The sequence below is a fragment of the Heptranchias perlo genome, unplaced genomic scaffold, assembly GCF_035084215.1.
Source record: "Heptranchias perlo isolate sHepPer1 unplaced genomic scaffold, sHepPer1.hap1 HAP1_SCAFFOLD_56, whole genome shotgun sequence".
Classification (NCBI taxonomy): domain Eukaryota; kingdom Metazoa; phylum Chordata; class Chondrichthyes; order Hexanchiformes; family Hexanchidae; genus Heptranchias; species Heptranchias perlo.
The window spans coordinates 453119-476654 of record NW_027139581.1 but is presented as its reverse complement, the minus strand read 5'-3'; the positions used below and the strand labels follow the sequence as shown (position 1 = coordinate 476654).

The following is a 23536-nucleotide window of genomic DNA, read 5'->3' as shown; positions in this document are numbered from 1 at the left end:
CAGGCGTGGGAGAGGCTCTGCGCGTTCGCCAGACGGAGTCTGAGGGTCGGGAGCAGGTAGGCGGGGGGCCGGGGACAGGACACTGAGAAACCGGGCGGAGGCCGCGCCCCACGGCTTATAAACATGGAGCGAGGCCGCAGGAACCGAGTCGGATCCTCTGGTCCCGAGTGTGAGCAGCCGGACGGCAACTGCGGGTCTTCTCCCCGGAGATAGGCCCGGGTTACCGGGGGAACCGGCCGCCATCTTTGTACAGGAGGATGGAGCGTCACTGCGCATGCGCGGCCAACTTTGTACAGGATGAGGGAGCGTCACGGCGCATGCGCGGCCACCTTGGTACAGGTACAGAGTGGGCGGGGCTTCAGGATATTTCACTCAGAATCTCAACCCGTGCTGCACCTGCCCTGGGAGTGTTTGATGGGACAGTGTAGAGGGAGCTTTACTCTGTATCTAACCCGTGCTGTACCTGCCCCGGGAGTGTTTGATGGGACAGTGTAGAGGGAGCTTTACTCTGTATCTAACCCGTGCTGTACCTGCCCTGGGAGTGTTTGATGGGACAGTGTGGAGTCAGCTTTACTCTGTATCTAACCCGTGCTGTACCTGCCCTGGGAGTGTTTGATGGGACAGTGTAGAGGGAGCTTTACTCTGTATCTAACCCGTGCTGTACCTGCCCCGGGAGTGTTTGATGGGACAGTGTAGAGGGAGCTTTACTCTGTATCTAACCCGTGCTGTACCTGCCCTGGGAGTGTTTGATGGGACAGTGTAGAGGGAGCTTTACTCTGTATCTCACCCGTGCTGGACCTGCCCCGGGAGTGTTTGATGGGACAGTGCAGAGGGAGCTTTCCTCTGTATCTAACCCGTGCTGTACCTGCCCTGGGAGTGTTTGATGGGACAGTGTAGAGGGAGCTTTCCTCTGTATCTAACCCGTGCTGTACCTGCCCTGGGAGTGTTTGATGGGACAGTGCAGAGGGAGCTTTCCTCTGTATCTAACCCGTGCTGTACCTGCCCCAGGAGTGTTTGATGGGACAGTGCAGAGGGAGCTTTCCTCTGTATCTAACCCGTGCTGTACCTGCCCCGGGAGTGTTTGATGGGACAGTGTAGAGGAAGCTTTACTCTGTATCTAACCCGTGCTGTCCCTGCCCTGGGAGTGTTTGATGGGACAGTGTAGAGGGAGTTTTACCCAGAATCTCAACCCATGCTGTCCCTGCCCTGGGAGTGTTTGATGGGACAGTGTGGAGGGAGCTTTACTCGGTATCGAACCCATGCTGTCCCTGCCCTGGGAGTGTTTGATGGAACAGTGCAGAGGGAACTTTACACTCTATCTCACCTTATTGTACCTGCCCTGGGAGTGTTTGATGGGACAGTGCAGAGGGAACTTTACACTCGATCTCACCCGTGCTGGACCTGCCCTGGGAGTGTTTGATGGGACAGTGTCGAGGGAGCTTTACCCTGTATCTGAACTGTGCTGTTCCTGCCCTGGGAGTGTTTGATGGGACAGTGTGGAGTGAGCTTTGCTCTGTATCTCACCCGTGCTGTAACTGCCCCGGGAGTGTTTGATGGGACAGTGCAGAGGGAGCTTTACTCTGCACATAACCCGTGCAGTCCCTGCCCTGGGAGTGTTTGATGGGACAGTGTGGAGGGAGCTTTACCCTGTATCTAACCCGTGCTGTACCTGTTCTGGGATTGTGAGACGGGACAGTGTGGAGGGAGCTTTATTCGGTATCGAACCCATGCTGTCCCTGCCCTGGGAGTGTTTGATGGAACAGTGCAGAGGGAACTTTACACTCTATCTCACCTTATTGTACCTGCCCTGGGAGTGTTTGATGGGACAGTGCAGAGGGAACTTTACACTCGATCTCACCCGTGCTGGACCTGCCCCGGGAGTGTTTGATGGGACAGTGTCGAGGGAGCTTTACCCTGTATCTAAACTGTGCTGTTCCTGCCCTGGGAGTGTTTGATGGGACAGTGTGGAGTGAGCTTTGCTCTGTATCTCACCCGTGCTGTAACTGCCCCGGGAGTGTTTGATGGGACAGTGCAGAGGGAGCTTTACTCTGCACATAACCCGTGCAGTCCCTGCCCTGGGAGTGTTTGATGGGACAGTGTGGAGGGAGCTTTACTCGGTATCTGACCAATGCTTTAACTGCCGCGGGAGTGTTTGATGGGACATTGTAGAGGGAGCTTTACCCTCAATCTAACCCATGCTGTACCTGCCCCGGGAATGTTTGATGGGACAGTGTAGAGGGAGCTTTACCCTGTATCTAACGTGTGCTGTGTCTGCCCTGGGAGTGTTTGATGGGACAGTGTCGAGGGAGCTTTACCCTGTATCTAACCTGTGCTGTCCCTGCCCTGGGAGTGTTTGATGGGACAGTGTCGAGGGAGCTTTACTCTGGATCTAACCTGTGCTGTCCCTGCCCTGGGAGTGTTTGGGACAGTGTCGAGGGAGCTTTACTCTGTATCTAATCCGTGCTGTACCTGCCCTGGGAGTGTTTGGGACAGTGTGCAGCAATCAATAACCAATGATTAACACTATTCACCCCTATTTATTAAAATCTGGGATACAGTTTCTGAACAGCTTCATCAACGGAGCCTCTCACTTTTCCTCTCCCTATTCTTCTTCCCAAAATCTATCACTTCACATTTCTCTGCATTAAATTTCATCTGCCATCTATCTGTCCAATTTATTATCCAGTGTCCGTGACACTGAAGTCACTTCCAGTGCTCTTCACAGTTCCCCACACTCCCTATCTTGGTGGCATTTGAATTATCTGGAGATTTTCATCTTGTGCCCGAAATACCTGAGCCCAGTTCATTTCCCTGTATTGAGAAGAGCAATGGTCCCAACACTGACCCTGGGGGACACCACTGTTTACATCCCTCCAGTCTGAACAATATCCATTATCCACGACTCTCTGTTTTCTGCCCTTTCCCCAACTTCCTGTCCACGCTGCCCCACTCCCTTCAATTCCGTGAGCCTTAATTTTATCAACAAGCCTCCTGTGCGGCACCTTCTCAAACACCTTTAGACAATCCATCTACACAACACCCACTGCATTCCCTTTATCACCACACTGTGTTATTTCCTCAAATAATCCCTGCTGTCTGTCCTGAATTCATCCATTTTACTAACAAATGTTGAAATGTTTGCTCCACCCCACAGGGTTCCATCTGTTTAAAGCCACACAGAGAGAGGTGGGAGAGGCCCATTGTTGGACAGTGTGAGCTGAGGGGTGGGAGATGCCCATTGTTGGACAGTGTGAGCTGAGGGGTGGGAGAGGCCCATTGTTGGACAGTGTGAGCTGAGGGGTGGGAGAGGCCCATTGATGGACAGGGTGAGCTGAGGGGTGGGAGAGGCCCATTGATGGACAGGGTGAGCTGAGCAGGCGCAGGAGACGCAGACTTCAGTGAACACCGAGTGCCCCACAGACCCCAATATAAAACAGTGAACATTATCCCCCCCAGACCCCAATATAAAACAGTGAACATTATCCCCCCCAGACCCCAATATAAAACAGTGAACATTATCCCCCCAGACCCCAATATAAAACTGTGAACATTATCCCCCCAGACCCCAATATAAAACTGTGAACATTATCCCCCCCAGACCCCAATATAAAACTGTGAACATTATCCCCCCCAGACCCCAATATTGAACAGTGAACATTATCCCCCCCAGACCCCAATATTGAACAGTGAACATTATCCCCCCCAGACCCCAATATTAAACAGTGAACATTATCCCCCCCAGACCCCAATATTAAACAGTGAACATTATCCCCCCCAGACCCCAATATAAAACAGTGAACATTATCCCCCCAGACCCCAATATAAAACAGTGAACATTATCCCCCCAGACCCCAATATAAAACTGTGAACATTATCCCCCCCAGACCCCAATATAAAACAGTGAACATTATCCCCCCCCAGACCCCAATATAAAACAGTGAACATTATCCCCCCCAGACCCCAATATAAAACAGTGAACATTATCCCCCCCAGACCCCAATATGAAACAGTGAACATTATCCCCCCCAGACCCCAATATAAAACAGTGAACATTATCCCCCCCAGACCCCAACATAAAACAGTGAACATTATCCCCCCAGACCCCAATATAAAACAGTGAACATTATCGCCCCCAGACCCCAATATAAAACAGTGAACATTATCCCCCCAAACCCCTCCCCCCAGACCCAAATGACGACGGATCAGGGAACGTCTGTAAAGGAAGTTGGAATGGTAACTGGTCAGAGAGCGTCTCTTTGATAGAGAAATCGGGATGTGTCAGTGAATATAAGAAGGAAAAATGGAGATGGGTCAAGGAGAGCCCATCACCAAAATTGGGAGATGTTGTGGAAGAGGGGGAGAGAACTTCACGGGGAGGGAGAGAGGGGAACCAGTGAGTGCAGAACTGAACCCAGTCAGAGTCAACACCTTCAGAGGGAGGGAGAGAAAACTCAGATGGAATGAAATATGTTGGGGATGGTGCGATGGGTTTGGATTTCAGCACAGGGAGGAGGGAGAGTGTGTGGGACGGGGATTTACAGTCTGGGGGAATGAGCGGGAAGAATATTCTGTCGAAACTAGAATTGTCTGTTCTGAATTTCTATCCTGTATTTACAGTGAGGACTTTTGTAAACTCCTTTTACAGGGGATTGGAATGCGAGGATTCACAGACGGGAAAATCAAACCAAACCTCAAGTCAATCTGACCGAGTCACTCGATTCATCAGGACATGAATATCATCGGCCTTTGAATGTGGAAGGAGAAATGTTTGTCTGTTCTGTCTGTGGGAAAAGATCAAACTTCATTGTGACTGGAAAATCACTGAGTCACACACACCCGAGTGAGAGTGTTCCAGTGCACTGATTGTGGAAAGAGCTTTACCTCGTGACACAGCCTGAAAAAACATCGCACCATTCACAGCGGAGAGAAGCCGTCCACGTGTTCTGTGTGTGGACGAGGCTTCAACTGATCGTCCAACCTGGAGAGACACAAGGACACCCAGACCACGGAGAAACCGTGGAAATGTGGGGACTGTGGGAAGGGATTCAATTACCCATCCCAGCTGGAAACTCATCGACGCAGTCACACTGGGGAGAGGCCGTTTATCTGCTCCTCATATGGGAAGGGATTCACTCAGTCATCCACTCTGCTGAGACACCACCGATTTCAAACTGGGGAGAGGCCGTTCACCTGCTCCGTGTGTGGGAAAGGATTCACGTGCACATCCAGCCTCATTTCACACCAACTTGTTCACAGTGATAAGAGACCTTTTAAATGTTCTGACTGTGAGAAGAGGTTTAAAAGCAGGAATGCTCTACTGAGACACCAACGTACTCACACTGGGGAGAGACCGATTATCTGCTCCGTGTGTGGGATGGGATTCACTCAGTCATCCACCCTGCTGAGACACCAGCGAATTCACACCGGGGAGAGGCCGTTCACCTGCGCAGAGTGTGGGAAGGGATTCGCTCATTCAGCCGACCGGCTGAGGCACCAGCGAGTTCACACTGGGGAGAGACCGTTCACCTGCTCCGTGTGTGGGAAAGGATTCACTTGTTCATCCAGTCTCAATGAACACCAACTTGTTCACAGTGATCAGAGACCTTTAAAATGTTCTGACTTTGAGAAGAGGTTTAAAAGCAGGAATGCTCTCCTGAGACACCAACGTACTCACACTGGGGAGAGGCCGTTCACCTGCTCCGCATGTGGGAAAGGATTCACTCGGTCATCCGCCCTGCTGATTCACCAGCGAGTTCACACTGGGGAGAGACCGTTCACCTGCGCAGAGTGTGGGAAGGGATTCACTCAGTCATCCGCCCTGCTGATTCACCAGCGAGTTCACATTGGGGAGAGGCCGTTCACCTGCTCAGAGTGTGGGAAGGGATTCACTCAGTCATCCGCCCTGCTGATTCACCAGCGAGTTCACACGGGGGAGAGACCGTTCACCTGCTCTGTGTGTGGGAAGGGATTCACTTGTTCATCCAGTCTCATTGAACACCAACCTGTTCACACTGATAAGAGACCTTTTAAATGTTCTGACTGTGGGAAGAGCTTTAAAAGCACAAACGGACTGCTGACACACAAACGCACTCACAATGGGGAGAGACCGTTCACCTGCTCAGAGTGTGGGAAGGGATTCATTAAGTCATACAACCTGCTGATTCACCAGCGAGTTCACACTGGGGAGAGACCGTTCACCTGCTCTGTTTGTGGGAAGGGATTCACTCAGTCATCCAACCTGCAGTCACACCAGCGAGTTCACATGTTACCACAGGAGTTGGATTCTGCTGTTAATCACATCCAGGACTGAACCATGTTCATTCTGACAGTTGGGGTTTGTTTCTGATAATAACCCCTATAACTGGGCTGGAGTTTAATATTCTGTATCAGTCTCAAATGAATCAGCTTTCTTTTAAATACAGTGTACCATTGTTTAAAAAGGGAGAAAGGGATAGACTGAGTAATTACAGGCCAGTCAGCCGAACCTCGGTGGTGGGCAAATGATTGGAAACAATTCTGAGGGACAATATTAATTGTCATTTAGAAAGGCACGGATTAATCAAGGACAGTCAGCATGGATTTGTTCAGGGAATGTCGTGTCTGACTAAGTTGATTGACTCTTATGAGGAGGTAACGAGGAGGGTCGATGAGGGCAACGCATTTGATGTAGTATCCATGGATTTTAGCAAGTCTTTTGACAAGGTCCCACATGGCAGACTGGTCAAAAAAGTTAAATCCCTTGGGATCAAAGGGAAAGTGGCTAGTCGGATCCAAAATTGGCTCAGTGGCAGGAAGCAAAGGGTGATGGTTGACAGATGTTTTTGCAACTGGAAGGCTGTTTCCAGTGGGGTTCCTCAAGGCTCACTATTGGTCCCTTGCTTTTTGTGGTATATATTAATGATTTGCACTTGAATGTGGAGGACTTGATCAAGAAGTTTGCAGATGATACATAAATTGGCCGTGTGGTTGGTCGTGAGGAGGAAAGCTGTAGACTGCAGGAAGATATCAATGGACTGGTCAGGTGGGCAGAAAAGTGGCAAATGGAATTCAATCCAGAGAAGTGTGAGGTAATGCAATTGGGGAGAGCAAACAAGGCGAGTATCTGTCCATGACGGTATTGGTAGGAGTGACCACCGCACAGTCCTTGTGGAGCCAAGTCCCGTCTTCACACTGAGGACACCATCCAACGTGTTGTGTGGCACTGCCATCGTGCTAAATGGGATAGATTCAGAACAGATCTCGCTGCTCAAAACTGGGCATCCGTGAGGCGCTGTGGGCCATCAGCAGCAGCAGAATTGGAATCCAACACAATCTGTAACCTCATGGTGTTCCTATTCCTCACTCGTATAAACATATGAATTAAGAGCAGGAGTAGGCCATTCGGCCCCTCGAGCCTGATCTGTCATTTGATAAGATCATGGCTGATCTGATTGTGACATCAACCCAACTTTCCCATCTACCTACTATAACATTTGACTCCCTTGATAATCAGGAATCTATCTAACTCGGCCTTAAAAATATTCAATGACCCTGCCTCCCCCGCTCTCTGGGGAAGGGAGTTCCACAGACTCACGACCTTCAGGGAAAAAAATTTCTCCTCATCTCCGTCTTAAATGGGAGACCCCTTATTTTTAAACTGTGGCCCCTAGTTCTAGTCTCTCCCACAAGGGGAAACATCCTCTCAGCATCTATCCCTTCTATTCCCCTCAGGATCTTATGTGTTTCAATAAGATCACCTCTCATCCTTCTAAACTCCAATGTATACAGGCCCAACTTGTCCAACCTTTCCTCATAAGATAACCCCCTCATCCCAGGAATCAGTCGAGTGAACCTTCTCTGAACCGCCTCCAAAGCAATTATGTCCTTTCTTAAATAAGGAGACCAAAACTGCACACATTATTCCAGATGTGGTCTCACCAATGCCCTGAACAACTGTAGTAAAATATTTCCACTTTTATATTCCATTCCCCTTGTAGTAAATGAGAACATTCCATTTGCCTTCCGAATCACTTCTTGTACCTGCATACTAACTTTCTGTGATTCATGTACTACGATACCCAGATCCCTCTGTACTTCAGAGTTCTGCAATCTCTCTCCATTTAAATAATATACTGCTTTTCTATTCCTCTTGCCAAAGTGGACAAGTTCACATTTTCCCACATTATACTCCATCTGCCAAATTTTTGCTCACTCACTTAACCTATCTATATCCCTTTATGAAGTCCTTATGTCCTCTTCACAACTTACTTTCCTACCTACCTTTGTCTCATTAGCAAATTTAGCAACAATACATTTGGTCCCTTCATCCAAGTCATTGATATAGATTGTAAATAGTTGAGGCCCAAGCACTGATCCCTGTGGCACTCCACTCGTTACATCTTGCCAACCTGAAAATGACCCATTTATGCCGACTCTCTGTTTCCTGTTAGCGAACCAATCCTTTATCCATGCTGATATGTTACCCCCTACACCATGAGTTCTTATTTTGTGTGGTCACCTTTGATGTGGCACCTTGTCAAAAGCCTTCTGGATATCCAAGTACACCTCATCCACAGGGTCCCCTTTATCCACGTTGCTTGTTACTTCCTCAAAGAACTCTAATAAATTATTCAAACACGATTTCCCTTTCACAAAGCCGTGTTGACTCTGCCTGATTGCATTGAGATTTTCTAAGTTCCCTGCCAGAATCTCCTTAATAATAGATTCTCGCATTTTCCCCATGACAGATGTTAAGCTAACTGGCCTGTAGTTTCCGGCTTTCTGTCTCCCTCCTTTCTTGAATAGAGGAGTTATATTCGCTATTTTCCAATCTGATGGGACCCTTCCAGAACCTGGGGAATTTTGGAAAATTAATACCAATGCATCGACTATCTCTGCAGCCACTTCTTTTAATACCCTCGGATGAAGTCCGTCAGGACCTGGGAACTTGTCAGCTTTTAGATTTAATATTTTTTCAAGACCCTTTCCCTGGTGATTGTAAATGTTTTAAGTTCCTCCCTCCCTTTCACCTCTTGATCCACAATTATTTCTGGCATGTTATTTGTATCCTCTACAGTGATGACGGATGCAAAATATCTGTTCAATTCATCCACCATTTCCTTATTCTCCATTATTAATTCCCCAGACTCACTCTCTGGAGGACCAACACTCACTTTACTTACTCTTCTTTTTAAATACCTGTAGAAACTCTTACTATCTGTTATTATATTTCTAGCTCGCTTTCTCTGGTACTCACATCTCTCCCTCATTATTCTTTTAGTCATTCTTTGCTGTTTTTTATATTTTGACCAATCTTCTGACCTGTCACTAATCTTTGTGGAATTGTATGTTTTTTCTTTCAATTTGATACTATCTTTAACTTCCTTAGTTGGCCAAGGATGGTATGTCCTTCCCCTCGAGTCTTTCTTTCTCACTGGAATGTATCTTTGCTGAGTGTTATGAAATATCCCATTAAATGTCTGACACTGCATCTCGACTGACATATCCCTTAACCGAAGTTCCCAGTTCACTTTAGCCAGCTCTGTCTTCTGTCACTCTACCATTACCAACAAGCCAGGGGATCAACCCTGGTTCAATGAGGAGTGTAGAAGAGCATGCCAGGAGCAGCACCAGGTGTACCTAAAAATGAGGTGCCAACCTGGTGAAGCTACAACACAGGACGACATGCATGCTAAACAGTGGAAATAACATGCTATAGACAGAGCTAAACGATTCCACAACCAACGGATCAGATCAAAGCTCTGCAGTCCAGTCACATCCAGTCGTGAATGGTGGTAGACAATTAAACAACTCACGGGAGGAGGAGGCTCCATGAACATCCCCATCCTCAATGATGGCAGAGTCCAGCATATGAGTGCAAAAGACAAGGCTGAAGCGTTTGCAACCATCTTCAGCCAGAAGTGCCGAGTGGATGATCCATCTTGGCCTCCTCCCGCTATCCGCACTATCACAGAAGCCAGTCTTCAGCCAATTCGATTCACTCCACGTGATATCAAGAAACGGCTGAATGCACAAAGCCCCTGACAACATCCCGGCTGTAGTGCTGAAGACTTGTGCTCCAGAACTAGCTGCGCCTCGAGCCAAACTGTTCCAGTACAGCTACAACACTGGCATCTACCCGACAATGTGGAAAATTGCCCAGATATGTCCTGTCCACAAAAAGCAGGACAAATCGAATCCGGCCAATTACCGCCCCATCAGTCTACTCTCAATCATCAGCAAAGTGATGGAAGGTGTCGTCGACAGTGCTATCAAGCGGCACTTACTCACCAATTCTCAGTTTGGGTTCCGCCAGGACAACTCGGCTCCAGACCTCATTGCAGCGATGGTGCAAACATGGACAAAAGAGCTGAATTTCAGAGGTGAGGTGAGAGTGACTGCCCTTGACATCAAGGCAGCATTTGACAAGAGTGCAGCACCAAGGAGCCCTCGTAAAATTGAAGTCATTGGGAATCAGGGGGAAGACTCTCCAGTGGCTGGAGTCATACCTCGCACAAAGGAAGATGTGATGTGGAGATGCCGGTGATGGACTGGGGTTGACAATTGTAAACAATTTTACAACACCAAGTTATAGTCCAGCAATTTTATTTTAAATTCACAAGCTTTCGGAGGCTTCCTCCTTCCTCAGGTAAATGTTCTGAGGAAGGAGGCTTCCTCCTTCCTCAGAACATTTACCTGAGGAAGGAGGAAGCCTCCGAAAGCTTGTGAATTTAAAATAAAATTGCTGGACTATAACTTGGTGTTGTAAAATTGTTTACAAAGGAAGATGGTTGTGGTTGTTGGAGGCCAATCATCTCAACCCCAGGACATTGCTGCAGGAGTTCCTCAGGGCAGTGTCCGAGGCCCAACCATCTTCAGCTGCTTCATCAATAACCTTCCATCCATCATAAGGTCAGAAATGGGGACGTTCACTAATGATTGCACAGAGCTCGGTTCCATTCGCAACCCCTCAGACAATGAAGAAGTCCGTGCCCGCATGCAGCAAGACCTGGACAACATCCAGGCTTGGGCTGATAAGTGGCAAGTAACATTTGCGCCAGACAAGTGTCAGGCAATGACCATCTCCCCTTGACATTCAATGGCATTACCATCGCTGTATCCCTCACCATTGACCAGAAACTTAACTGGACCAGCCACGTAAATACTATGGGTACAAGAGCAGGTCAGACGCTGGGTATTCTGTGGCGAGTGACTCACCTCTTGATTCCCCAAAGTCTTTCCACCATCTGCAAGGCACAAGTCAGGAGTGTGATGGAATACTCTCCACTTGCCTGGATGAGTGCAGCTCCAACAACACTCAAGAAACTTGACACCATCCAGGACAAAGCAGCCCGCTTGATTGGCACCCCATCCACCACCCTGAACAGTCACTCCCTTCACCACCGGCGCACAGTGGCTGCAGTGTGTCCCATCCACAGGATGCACTGCAGCAACTCACCAAGGCTTCTTCGACAGCACCTCCCAAACCCGTGACCTCTACCACCGAGAAGAACAAGGGCAGCAGGCACATGGGAACAACACCACCTGACATTCCCCTCCAAGTCACACACCATCCCGACTTGGAAATATATCGCCATTCCTCCATCGTCGCTCGGTTAAAATCCCTGAACTCTCTACCGAATAGCACCGTGGGAGAACATTCAACACACAGACTGCAGCGGCTCAAGAAGGCGGCTCGCCACCACCTTCTCAAGGGCAATTAGGGATGGGCAATAAATGCTGGCCTTGCCAGTGAGGCCCACATCCCATGAACGAATAAAAAAAAGAAAAAGTATACAGTAAATGGAAGGATACTGAGAGGTGCAGAGGAACAAAGAGACCTTGGAGTGCATGTCCACAAATCCCTGAATGTAGCAGGACAGGTAGATAAGTTGGTTAAAAAGGGAGACAGGATACTTTCCTTAATTAGCCGAGGCATAGAATATAAGAGCAGAAAGGTTATGCTCGAACTGTATAAAACAATAGTTAGGCTCCAGCTAGAGTACTGCATACAGTTCTGGTCACCACATTACAGGAAAGATGTGATTGCACTCGGGAGGGTACAGTGGAGATTTACAAAGATATTGCCAGGGCTGGAGAATTTTAGCTATGAGGAAAGATTGGATAGGCTGGGGTTGTTTTCTTTGGAACAGAAGAGGCTGAGGGGAGATTTAATTGAGGTGTATAAAATTATGAGGGGCAAGATGGAGTGAATAGGAAGGACCTACTTTCCTTGGCAGAGGGGTCAGTGACCAGTGGGCATTGATTTAAAGTATTGGCAGAAGGATTAGAGGGAACTTGAATTTTTTTTTCATCCAGAGGGTGGTGGGGGTCTGGAACTCCACACCTGAAAGGGTGGACGAGGCAGCAACCTTCATCACATTTAAAGGGAACCAGGATATGCACTTGAAGTGCCGTCACCTACAGGGCGATGGACCAAGAGCTGGAAAGTGGGATTAGGCTGGATAGCTCTTTTTCAACTGTCATGGACAAGATGGGCCGATTGGCCTCCTTCATCTCATAAATTTCTATGATTCTCCCCACCTCAACATCACTCTCCTCACGCTGACCCCTGCGACAGGGGAAGAGGGGACATTTACCAGACTCCCCACTGAAAACCCTCAGTGTCCCTCTCCAGGGTGAAGAGGGGACATTTACCAGACTCCCCACTATTGACCCTCAGTGTCCCTCTCACGGGTGAAGAGGGGACATTTACCATACTCCCTACTATTGACCCTCAGTGTCCCTCTCACGGGTGAAGAGGGGACATTTACCAGACTCTCCACTACAGACCCTCAGTGTCCCTCTCACGGGTGAAGAGGGGACATTTACCAGGCTCTCCACTATAGACCCTCAGTGTCCCTCTCACGGGTGAAGAGGGGACATTTACCAGACTCCCCACTATTGACCCTCAGTGTCCCTCTCACAGGTGAAGAGGGGACATTTACCAGACTCCCCACTATTGACCCTCAGTGTCCCTCTCAGGGGTGAAGAGGGGACATTTACCAGACTCCCCACTATAGACCCTCAGTGTCCCTCTCACAGGTGAAGAGGGGACATTTACCAGACTCCCCACTATTGACCCTCAGTGTCCCTCTCACAGGTGAAGAGGGGACATTTACCAGACTCCCCACTATAGACCCTCAGTGTCCCTCTCACAGGTGAAGAGGGGACATTTACCAGACTCCCCACTATTGACCCTCAGTGTCCCTCTCAGGGGTGAAGAGGGGACATTTAGCAGACTCCCCACTATAGACCCTCAGTGTCCCTCTCACAGGTGAAGAGGGGACATTTACCAGACTCCCCACTATTGACCCTCAGTGTCCCTCTCACAGGTGAAGAGGGGACATTTACCAGACTCCCCACTATAGACCCTCAGTGTCCCTCTCACAGGTGAAGAGGGGACATTTACCAGACTCCCCACTATAGACCCTCAGTGTCCCTCTCACAGGTGAAGAGGGGACATTTACCAGACTCCCCACTATTGACCCTCAGTGTCCCTCTCACAGGTGAAGAGGGGACATTTACCAGACTCCCCACTATTGACCCTCAGTGTCCCTCTCACAGGTGAAGAGGGGACATTTACCAGACTCCCCACTATTGACCCTCAGTGTCCCTCTCACAGGTGAAGAGGGGACATTTACCAGACTCCCCACTATTGACCCTCAGTGTCCCTCTCACAGGTGAAGAGGGGACATTTACCAGACTCCCCACTATTGACCCTCAGTGTCCCTCTCACGGGTGAAGAGGGGACATTTACCAGACTCCCCACTATTGACCCTCAGTCTCTCACATTTACCTGGTCCTGGACTCGGTCTTCCTGTACCAAGATGGCCGCGCATGCGCCGTGACGCTCCCTCCTCCTGTACGAAGATGGCGGCAGGTTCCCCCGGTAACCCGGGCCTGTCCCCGGGGAGAAGCCTCGCAGCTGCCGCCCGGCTGAAGACACACGGGACCAGAGGATCCTTTTCGTTCCCTGCGGCCGCACTCCATCTTTAAACGACCTACGGCGGGGCCTCTCTCCGGTTTATGAATCTCCGGACCGGGCGCTCGCCGACCGTCTTCAGACCTCCGACTCCGTCTGTGGGCCGCTCAGAGTCTCTCCTGCGCCTGCGCGCTAAGCTCCAGGGACAGGTGAAGAGCGGGGTCTCCCGCGCGGGGGAGCAGGGGCGGTGCCAACCGTCAATGAAATGTCAGAGCCCGCGGGCCCGCCCCCTCCACACACAGTCAGGCCCCGCCCAAACATGGTCAGGCCCCGCCCACACACAGTCAGGCCCCGCCCCCACACTGAGCCAGGCCCCGCCCCCCACACAGTCAGGCCTCGACCCCACTCCCTGAGTCAGGCCCCGCGCCCACTCGCTGTTTCAGGCCCCGCCCCCCACAACACAGTCAGGCCCCGCCCCCCACAACACAGTCAGGCCCCGCCCAAACATGGTCAGGCCCCGCCCCCACACAGTCAGGCCTCGACCCCACTCCCTGAGTCAGGCCCCGCGCCCACTCGCTGTTTCAGGCCCCGCCCCCCACAACACAGTCAGGTCCCGCCCTCACACACAGTCAGGCCCCACCCACATACAGACAGTCAGGCCCTGCCCCCACAGTCCCCGCCCTCACACACAGACAGGCCCCGCCCCCCACACAGCCCCCTCCACACATGGTCAGGCCCCGCCTCCCATTCGGAGTCAGGCCCCGCCCCCACACCCGTGAGAGGGATACTGAGGGTCTATAGTGGGGAGTCTGGTAAATGTCCCCTCTTCACCCGGGAGAGGGACACTGAGGGTCTATAGTGGAGAGCCTGGTAAATGTTCCCTCTTCACCCGTGAGAGGGACACTGAGGGTCAATAGTGGGGAGTCTGGTAAATGTCCCCTCTTCACCCGTGAGAGGGACACTGAGGGTCAATAGTGGGGAGTCTGGTAAATGTCCCCTCTTCACCCGTGAGAGGGACACTGAGGGTCAATAGTGGGGAGTCTGGTAAATGTCCGCTCTTCACCTGTGAGAGGGACACTGAGAGTCTGTCGTGGGGAGTCTGGTAAATGTCCCCTCTTCACCCGTAAGAGGGACACCGAGGGTCTGTCGTGGGGAGTCTGGTAAATGTCCCCTCTTCACCCGTGAGAGGGATACTGAGGGTGTGTAGTGGGGAGTCTGGTAAATGTCCCCTCTTCACCCTGGAGAGGGACACTGAGGGTCTGTAGTGGGGAGTCTGGTTAATGTCCCCTCTTCACCCGTGAGAGGGACACTGAGGGTCTGTAGTGGGGAGTCTGATAAATGTCCCCTCTTCACCCGTGAGAGGGACACTGAGGGTCTGTAATGGGGAGTCTGGTAAATGAGGGGTTTATCTCATGAGGAAAGGTTGGACAAGTTGGTCCTGTATACACTGGAGTTTGGAAGAATGAACGATGATTTCATTGAAACAGATAAGATCCTGAGGGGACTAGAAGGGGTAGTTGCTGAGAGGATGTTTCCACTTGTGGGAGAGACTCGAACTCGGGGCCACAGTTTAAAAATAAGGGGTCTCCCATTTAAGACGGAGATGAGGAGAATTTTTTTCTCTGAGAGTCGTGAGTCTGTGGAAATCCCTTCCCCAGAGAGCGGTGGAGGCAGGGTCATTGAATATTTTTAAGGCTGAGTTCGATAGATTCCTGATTAACAAGGAGTCAAATGTTATCGTAGGTAGACGGGAAAGTAGGGTTGCGGTCAGAATCAGATCAGCCATGATCTTATCAAATGACAGAGCAGGCTCGAGGGGCCGAATGGCCTACTCCTGCTCTTAATTCATATTTTCGGATGTTCCTACATTTTGTGCTCTATGCCTCCATTAATAAAGCCCAGGATCCCGTCTGTTTTTTAACGGCCTTCTCAACTTCTCCTGCCACCTTCAAAGATTTGTGTACATACATCCCCAGGTCTCTCTGGTCCGGCACCCCCTGTAAAATGTACTATTTAGTTTATATTTTGCCTCTCCTCATTATTCCTTCCAAACTGTATCACTTCACACTTCTCTGTGTTAAATTTAAGCCGCCATGTGTCTGCCCATTTCACCCGTCTGTCTCTGTCCCCCTCACTCTGTTACTATGCTCCACCTGGTTTACCACATTTCCCAGTTTCTTGTCATCTTCAAACTGTGAAATTGTGCCCTGTAAACCCAAGTGCCAACCTCACGGAGACAGGGCCCGCCTGTCCCTTTCAGAATGAGTGAGGGGATGAGCTGGAAATCCCTTGATGAAGTTTTCTGAGAGCGAGCAGTCTCTTTATTCTGATCATTGAGGGCGATCTCCATCACTCAGCGGGCCCCGCGGGTGTGAAACCGCTCGATGTGGCGCTGGGCCGCGGGCTCTTGTGTTTCTGTCCATTGGATTGATTCCCGCTCCGCCCCGATCCCGCCCGTCGGATCAGTGAAATCTCCAATTAATGATAGTCAATGGCGGCAGGAACTACCCATAACGCCCCGCGGGAGTGAATACGCCCTATCCCGTTTAAAGGGGCGCAGCGCGGAGGCGCGGAGGAGACGCTGCGCTGTCGCCAGTCGGAGCTGCGGGTCCGGATGCAGGTGGACGGGAGCCGGGGGGCCGGGGATTAATAAACCGGGGGAACAGATTTCAAACATCAGTGTGAGTGGAAAATCACCGAGACACACACACCCGAGTGAGAGTGTTCCAGTGCACTGACTGTGGAAAGAGCTTTAACCAGTTGCACAGCCTGAAAAAACATCGCACCATTCACAGAGGGGAGAAACCGTCCACGTGTTCTGTGTGTGGACGAGGCTTCAACTGATCGTCCAACCTGGAGAGACACAAGGACACCCGGACCATGGAGAAATCGTGGAAATGTGGGGACTGTGGGAAGGGATTCAATTACCCGTCCCAGCTGGAAACTCATCGACGCAGTCACACTGGGGAGAGCTCGTTCACCTGCTCTCTGTGTGGGAAGGGATTCACTGAGTCTTCCACCCGACTGACACACAGAGATTCTACACTGCTGAAAGACCTTTTAAATGCTCTGACTGTGGGAACAGCTTTAACAACTCTGCAGATCTGATTCCACACCAGCGAGTTCACACTAACGAGAAACCTTTCAGTTGCTCTCAATTTGGGAAGAGGTTCAGGATGTGATCCAACCTCACTGCACACCAGCGAGTTCACACTGGGGAGAGGCTGTTCACCTGCTCCATGTGTGGGATGGGATTCACAACGACATCCCACCTGCGGAGACACCAGCGAGTTCACCTATGATGCAGGGGTTGCATTCTGCTGTTGTTGCTGCTGTTAATCACATCCAGGACTGAACCATGTTCATTCTGACAGTTGGGGTTTGTTTCTGCTGATGTTAATGACCCCGATAACTGGGCTGGAGTTTAATATTCTGGATACATGTTAAATAAATCAGCTTTGTTTTAAACACATTGTTGTAGATTTTGGTCTTTCCCACCTGAATGTTTAGCATCACCTGACTGGAGCTCAGAAAGGACAATCTGGGGGGAGGATCGTCCGATGGGAACGGAACTTCAGCCCGGACACAGACCTTCAGGGCCACACTGAGAGGGGCAAACGGCACTTTGGGCTTTCTCCTCTCTCTTCACTGACAGCACAGTCACCGTGTGAGTTAATCTTGAGGCGTGAGAGTAATGTGTCCCAGCCGCTCTCTTCCATGGTCCAGAGCTCCAGGCACGGAACAGAAGGCTCCTTTACAACTGTGTTTAGATCAGGAAGAACAACGGGGAATGCTGGAAACATGCTGTCAAATTAGAGATTGGTGTAAAACTGTGATCTGTTCCTGACTGAAAGGGAAACGGCAGGTTTAAGTTTCCAGTCTAAAACTGACTGGGAATTATTCTGCAAAGATTGAACCTGTTTGTGTTACAGTCCTGAGTCTACTATATTAAGGCGGGTATTAAATCATTTAAAATAAACCTGTTTAAAATAAATGGGTTAAAGTTTGCATTTAAATAGCGGAGGGAGGAATTCGCAGGAGCCTGTTAAGGGCTGGTACAATTATCCACCAATCATTTGATCTCCAGATAAAGAAGGACCTGCAGTGTGTTTCCAGATTCCCTGTTTTATTGATGTGAGTGAGTTAGACACCATTAACCCAGTTCGGATCAATATGTTTACAGGAATTTACAGGAGACCGAGGACAAATATCACCCACAATTGAGGGAGACAAAATCAGCCATTAGAGAAGCTGAGATATGTTTGGTGTTTAAAGAGATGGGACGGGTGCTCTGTGAGCCACTTGCCTGGATCTTCAACAGCTCAATAGAGTCAGGGATTGTTCCCTGAGATTGGAAGGTAACTCACTGAGTTCCCATTCTCAAAAAAGGGAATAAATCCGAGCCAGGGAACAAGAGGCCCGTCAGTGAGACCTCGACCATAGGGAAGATTCTTGAAGGAATCCGAAGAGATTCTGTTTATGATCACGGGGAAAGAGATGGGGCCGTTACAGACACTCAACACAGCTTCCAGAAAAGAAGGTCGCGTCTTGCAAATATGCTTGAATTTTTGAAGAAGTTGCTGGGTCAGTGGATGAGGATAATCCGGTTCACATTGTCCATCTCAGGGTTTTTTTGAAGAAGTTGCTGGGTCAGCGGATGAGGATAATCCTGTTCACATTGTCTGTCTCAGGGGTGTTTTTTGAAGAAGTTGCTGGGTCAGTGGATGAGGATAATCCGGTTCACATTGTCTATCTCAGGGGGGTCAAACTCATTTTCGATGGTGGGCCTGATCCGATCTCCTGACACTTGGCCTGGGCCACATTCAGCAAAACTTATTAAACTAGAAATAGATGAAGATGAACGATATCGGTCCTCACAGCACACAGAAAAAATGAGGCCTCGAAGTATCTCTCAGAATGACAGGCCTGAACTCGAGTTGGAAAACACAGTTGGAAAACATTGATCAATTGAACCAGACTGGGCGGGGCCTGAGGTGCGAGTTGGTGAAGGAAAAGTGGCGACCGGTGAACTTCGCTCCCTGTCTGAGGGCCCGGGCACTCGGGTTTCTGTATAATTTATTCATTGATTTTGTTTAATGTTTATTGTCCCTCCGGCCCCAATCTCGATGCGGTGACGAAATTTCTGTTCACCGATTCGGACCTTCAATGGCGGAGAGTTTACCCAGAATCCCCCGCGGCCCAGAAAGTGCCCTATCAGTGACTACAGGAGCCCAGTGCGCAGGCGCGGGACTGGGCTGTGCTCTGAGCATGCGCGGTGCGAGTGGTGGAGACGGACTGAGGCGGAACAGGCGGGTCACGATCCGGTAGGAGACGGTGGGCGCGGGGGAGGAATTGGACCTGGGGGTGGGCAGGGAAGCTTCATAAATACCCGGTGTAGGCCTCAGGCCCCGAATAAGAGCCCACAGGCCCCGTGTTTACACCGCGGTGACAGGCCCGACCGGCGGCCACCCGGGTGAGCGGGGAACTGGCCGCCATTTTGGTCAGAGTTCAGGGATCACGGCGCATGCGCGTCCACCTTGGAGCAAAGTGTGGGCGGGGCTTCAGGGTCTCAGTGACCGGGAACAAAGAGTGGGCGGGGCTTCAGGGTCCCAGTGACTGGGAACAAAGAGTGGGCGGGGCTTCAGGTTCCCAGTGACTGGGAACAAAGAGTGGGCGGGGCTTCAGGGTCCCAGTGACTGGGAACAAAGAGTGGGCGGGGCTTCAGGGTCCCTGTGACGGTGAACAAAGAGTGGGCGGGACTTCAGGGTCCCTGTGACACGGAACAAAGAGTGGGCGGGGCTTCAGGGTCCCTGTGACACGGAACAAAGAGAGGGCGGGGCTTCAGGAACCCTGTGACCGGGAACAAAGAGTGGGCGGGGCTTCAGGGTCCCAGTGACGGTGAACAAAGAGTGGGCGGGGCTTCAGGGTCCCAGTGACAGGGAACAAAGAGTGGGCGGGGCTTCAGGGTCCCAGTGACCGGGAACAAAGAGTGGGCGGGGCTTCAGGGTCCCAGTGACAGGGAACAAAGAGTGGGCGGGGCTTCAGGGTCCCTGTGACTGTGAACAAAGAGTGGGCGGGGCTTCAGGAACCCTGTGACCGGGAACAAAGAGTGGGCGGGGCTTCAGGAACCCTGTGACCGGGAACAAAGAGTGGGCAGGGCTTCAGGGTCCCAGTGACGGTGAACAAAGAGTGGGCGGGGCTTCAGGGTCCCAGTGACCAGGAACAAAGAGTGGGCGGGGCTTCAGGGTCCCAGTGACGGTGAACAAAGAGTGGGCGGGGCTTCAGGGTCCCAGTGACCAGGAACAAAGAGTGGGCGGGGCTTCAGGGTCCCAGTGACCAGGAACAAAGAGTGGGCGGGGCTTCAGGGTCCCAGTGACTGTGAACAAAGAGTGGGCGGGGCTTCAGGGTCCCAGTGACCAGGAACAAAGAGTGGGCGGGGCTTCAGGGTCCCAGTGACTGTGAACAAAGAGTGGGCGGGGCTTCAGGGTCCCAGTGACTGTGAACAAAGAGTGGGCGGGGCTTCAGGGTCCCTGTGACTGTGAACAAAGAGTGGGCGGGGCTTCAGGGTCCCAGTGACAGTGAACAAAGAGTGGGCGGGGCTTCAGGGTCCCAGTGACAGTGAACAAAGAGTGGGCGGGGCTTCAGGGTCCCAGTGACTGTGAACAAAGAGTGGGCGGGGCTTCAGGGTCCCTGTGACTGTGAACAAAGAGTGGGCGGGGCTTCAGGGTCCCAGTGCCTCATTTATTTTCCTCTCACTCTGCTCCCAGGGGGTGGAGAACTGAACCCGACCAGAGTAGAGGGAGGGAGGAAACTGGGAGTGGAGGGAAGAAATGATGGAGATGGTGCGATGGGTTTGGATTTCAGCACAGGGAGGAGGGAGAGTGTGTGGGACGGGGATTTACAGTCTGGGGGAATGAGCGGGAAGAATGTTCCATAGAAACTAGAATTGTCTGTTCTGAATTTCTATCCTGTATTTACAGTGATGACTTTTGTAAACTCCTTTTACAGGGTATTAGAAGGGGAGGATTTGCAGACGGAAACTCAAACCAAACATCTCGTCAAGATCTGACAGTCCCTCGATTCATCAGGTCCTGAATATCATCGGCCTTTGAATGTGGAAGGAGAAATGTTTGTCTGTTCTCTCTGTGGGAAAAGATTTCAAACATCAGTGTGAGTGGAAAATCACCGAGACACACACACACCCGAGTGAGAGTGTTCCAGTGCACTGAGTGTGGAAAGAGCTTCAACCAGTTTCACAGCCTGAAAAAACATCGCACCATTCACAGCGGGGAGAAACCGTCCACGTGTTCTGTGTGTGGACGAGGATTCAACTGATCGTCCAACCTGGAGAGACACAAGGACACCCGGACCATGGAGAAACCGTGGAAATGTGGGGACTGTGAGAAGGGATTCAAATACCCGTCTGGGCTGGAAACTCATCGACACAGTCACACCGGGGAGAGGCCGTTCACCTGCTCCGTGTGTGGGAAGGGATTCACTCGGTCATCCAACCTGCTGATTCACCAGCGAGTTCATACTGGGGAGAGGCCGTTCACCTGCTCCGTGTGTGGGAAGGGATTCGCTCATTCATCCCACCTGCTGACACACCAGCGAGTTCACACTGGGGAGAGGCCGTTCACCTGCTCCGTGTGTGGGAAAGGATTCACTCAGTCATCCAGCCTCATTTCACACCAACTTGTTCACACTGATAAGAGACCGTTTAAATGTTCTGACTGTGAGAAGAGCTTCAAGGGAACAAGGGATCTGCTGAAACATGAACGAGTTCACACTGTGGAGAGGCCGTTCACCTGCTCCGTGTGTGGGAAGTTGATTCACTCAGTCATCCACTTTGCTGACACACCAGCGAGTTCACACTGACGAGAGGCCGTTCACCTGCTCCGTATGTGAGAAGGGATTCACTTGTTCATCCCACCTGCTGACACACCAGCGAGTTCACACTGGGGAGAGGCCGTTTACCTGCTCCGTATGTGAGAAGGGATTCACTTGTTCATCCCACCTGCTGACACACCAGCGAGTTCACACTGGGGAGAGGCCGTTCACCTGCTCCGTGTGTGGGAAGGGATTCACTCAGTCATCCCACCTGTTGAGACACCAGCGAGTTCACCTGTGATGCAGGGGTTGGATTCTGCTGTTAATCACATCCAGGACTGAACCACGTTCTTTCTGACAGTTGGGGTTTGTTTCTGATGTTAATAACCCCGAGAACTGGGCTGGAGTTTCATATTCTGGATATATGCACTCCAGAGGGGCTCTGACCGAGGCTCTGTGGAACTGAAGCATAACTTCCTCCCCTTTGTATTCCAGCCCTCGAGATAAAGGCCAACATTCCATTAGTCTTTGTGATTACTTTTTGTATCTGGGCACTAGCTTTTAGTGATTTGTGTACATGGACACCCAAATCCCTTTGCTCCTCCACAGTTCCCAGTCTCTCACTTTAAGAAAATACTCCAATGTTTCCTTCTTGTATCCAAAGTGGATGATCTCACACTTCCCCACACTGAACTCCATCTGCCACAGTTTTGTCCACTCACAAAATCTGTCCCTTTGTAACTTCCTGCTCCCATCCACACAACTTACTGTGTCTCCTAACTTAGTGTCATCTGCAAACTTGGATATAAAACTCTCTCTTCCTTCATCCAAGTTATTGATAAATATGGTGAAAAGCTGAGACCCCAGTCCAGATCCCTGGGGAACACCACTTGTCACATCCCACCAATCAAAGAACGTTCCCTTTATCCCCACTCTCTGTCTCCCACCTCCCAACACAAGTCACAAGGTCACTTTCAATTTTGTGCACTTTTATTTTTGCGAATAATCTCTTGTGCTGAATCTTATCAAATGCCTTCTGGAAGTCCACACAGACAATGTCCATCGACACTCCCTGTCCAGCCTGTTAGTGACTTCAAAAAATTCATCTAGATTAGTCAGACATGACCCACCCTTCACAAATCTACGCTGACTCTCTTTGATCAGCTCAGACTTGTTCAAGTCCTCAATCATTTTGTCTCTGGTGATAGATTCCAGTAACTTCCCCACTCCTGACGTTAAACTGACAGATCTGTCGTTTCCTTTTCTCTCTCTTCCTCCTTTCTTAAATATTGGAGTGATATTTTCATATCCAAAGGCACAATTCCCGAGTCCAGAGAGCTTTGGGAAACTATGACTAATGTTTCTGTAATTTCCCCACCTGTTTCCTTTAATGCCCTGAGGGAAAACCATCAGGTCCTGGAGATTTCATTCTTTCTTTGCAGTTATTTATTTTTCTATTTCCAGAGATAATTGATTCATATTTAATATTAAACATTGATTATCAGATGGGTTTAATTTGTATTCTTTTCGTTACTTTTTATTGCTCACTTTGGTATAATTCACCTGTTTCTTTCTTTTATTGAATCAGTTTTTATTAATTTCCTTTTTATTACTCACTCCTTTCATACAAACCTCAGATTCCCCAGTCGAAGTTCCCTCGGTTAACTCAAGGTTTTCACCCCCACCACTGTAACTGGAAGATCAACTTCAGGTAACGACTGGGGAGATCACATGACTGGGCACCGGGGAGATCATCAGAGATAGGAGCAGGAGTCGGCCATTCGGCCCCTCGAGCTTGCTCCA

At 50.3% G+C, this 23536-nt stretch overlaps 1 protein-coding gene and 1 pseudogene across 1 annotated transcript; both read left to right on the top strand.

The window, feature by feature from the left end:
* LOC137315787 (zinc finger protein 551-like) lies at positions 1-6417 on the top strand. Its single transcript, XM_067980274.1, has 2 exons — positions 1-56; positions 4646-6417. The coding sequence occupies exon 2, from the start codon at positions 5375-5377 to the stop codon at positions 6308-6310; it is 936 nt and encodes a 311-aa protein (XP_067836375.1). The 5' UTR covers positions 1-56; positions 4646-5374; the 3' UTR covers positions 6311-6417.
* A 12769-nt stretch (positions 6418-19186) lies between these two features.
* LOC137315788 (zinc finger protein 391-like) lies at positions 19187-23192 on the top strand (annotated as a pseudogene).
* Positions 23193-23536: the final 344 nt, after the last annotated feature.

Excerpts from the sequence above, each read along its gene's own strand:
- LOC137315787 (XM_067980274.1), top strand. The coding sequence starts at position 5,375 with ATGGGATTCACTCAGTCATCCACCCTGCTGAGACACCAGCGAATTCAC.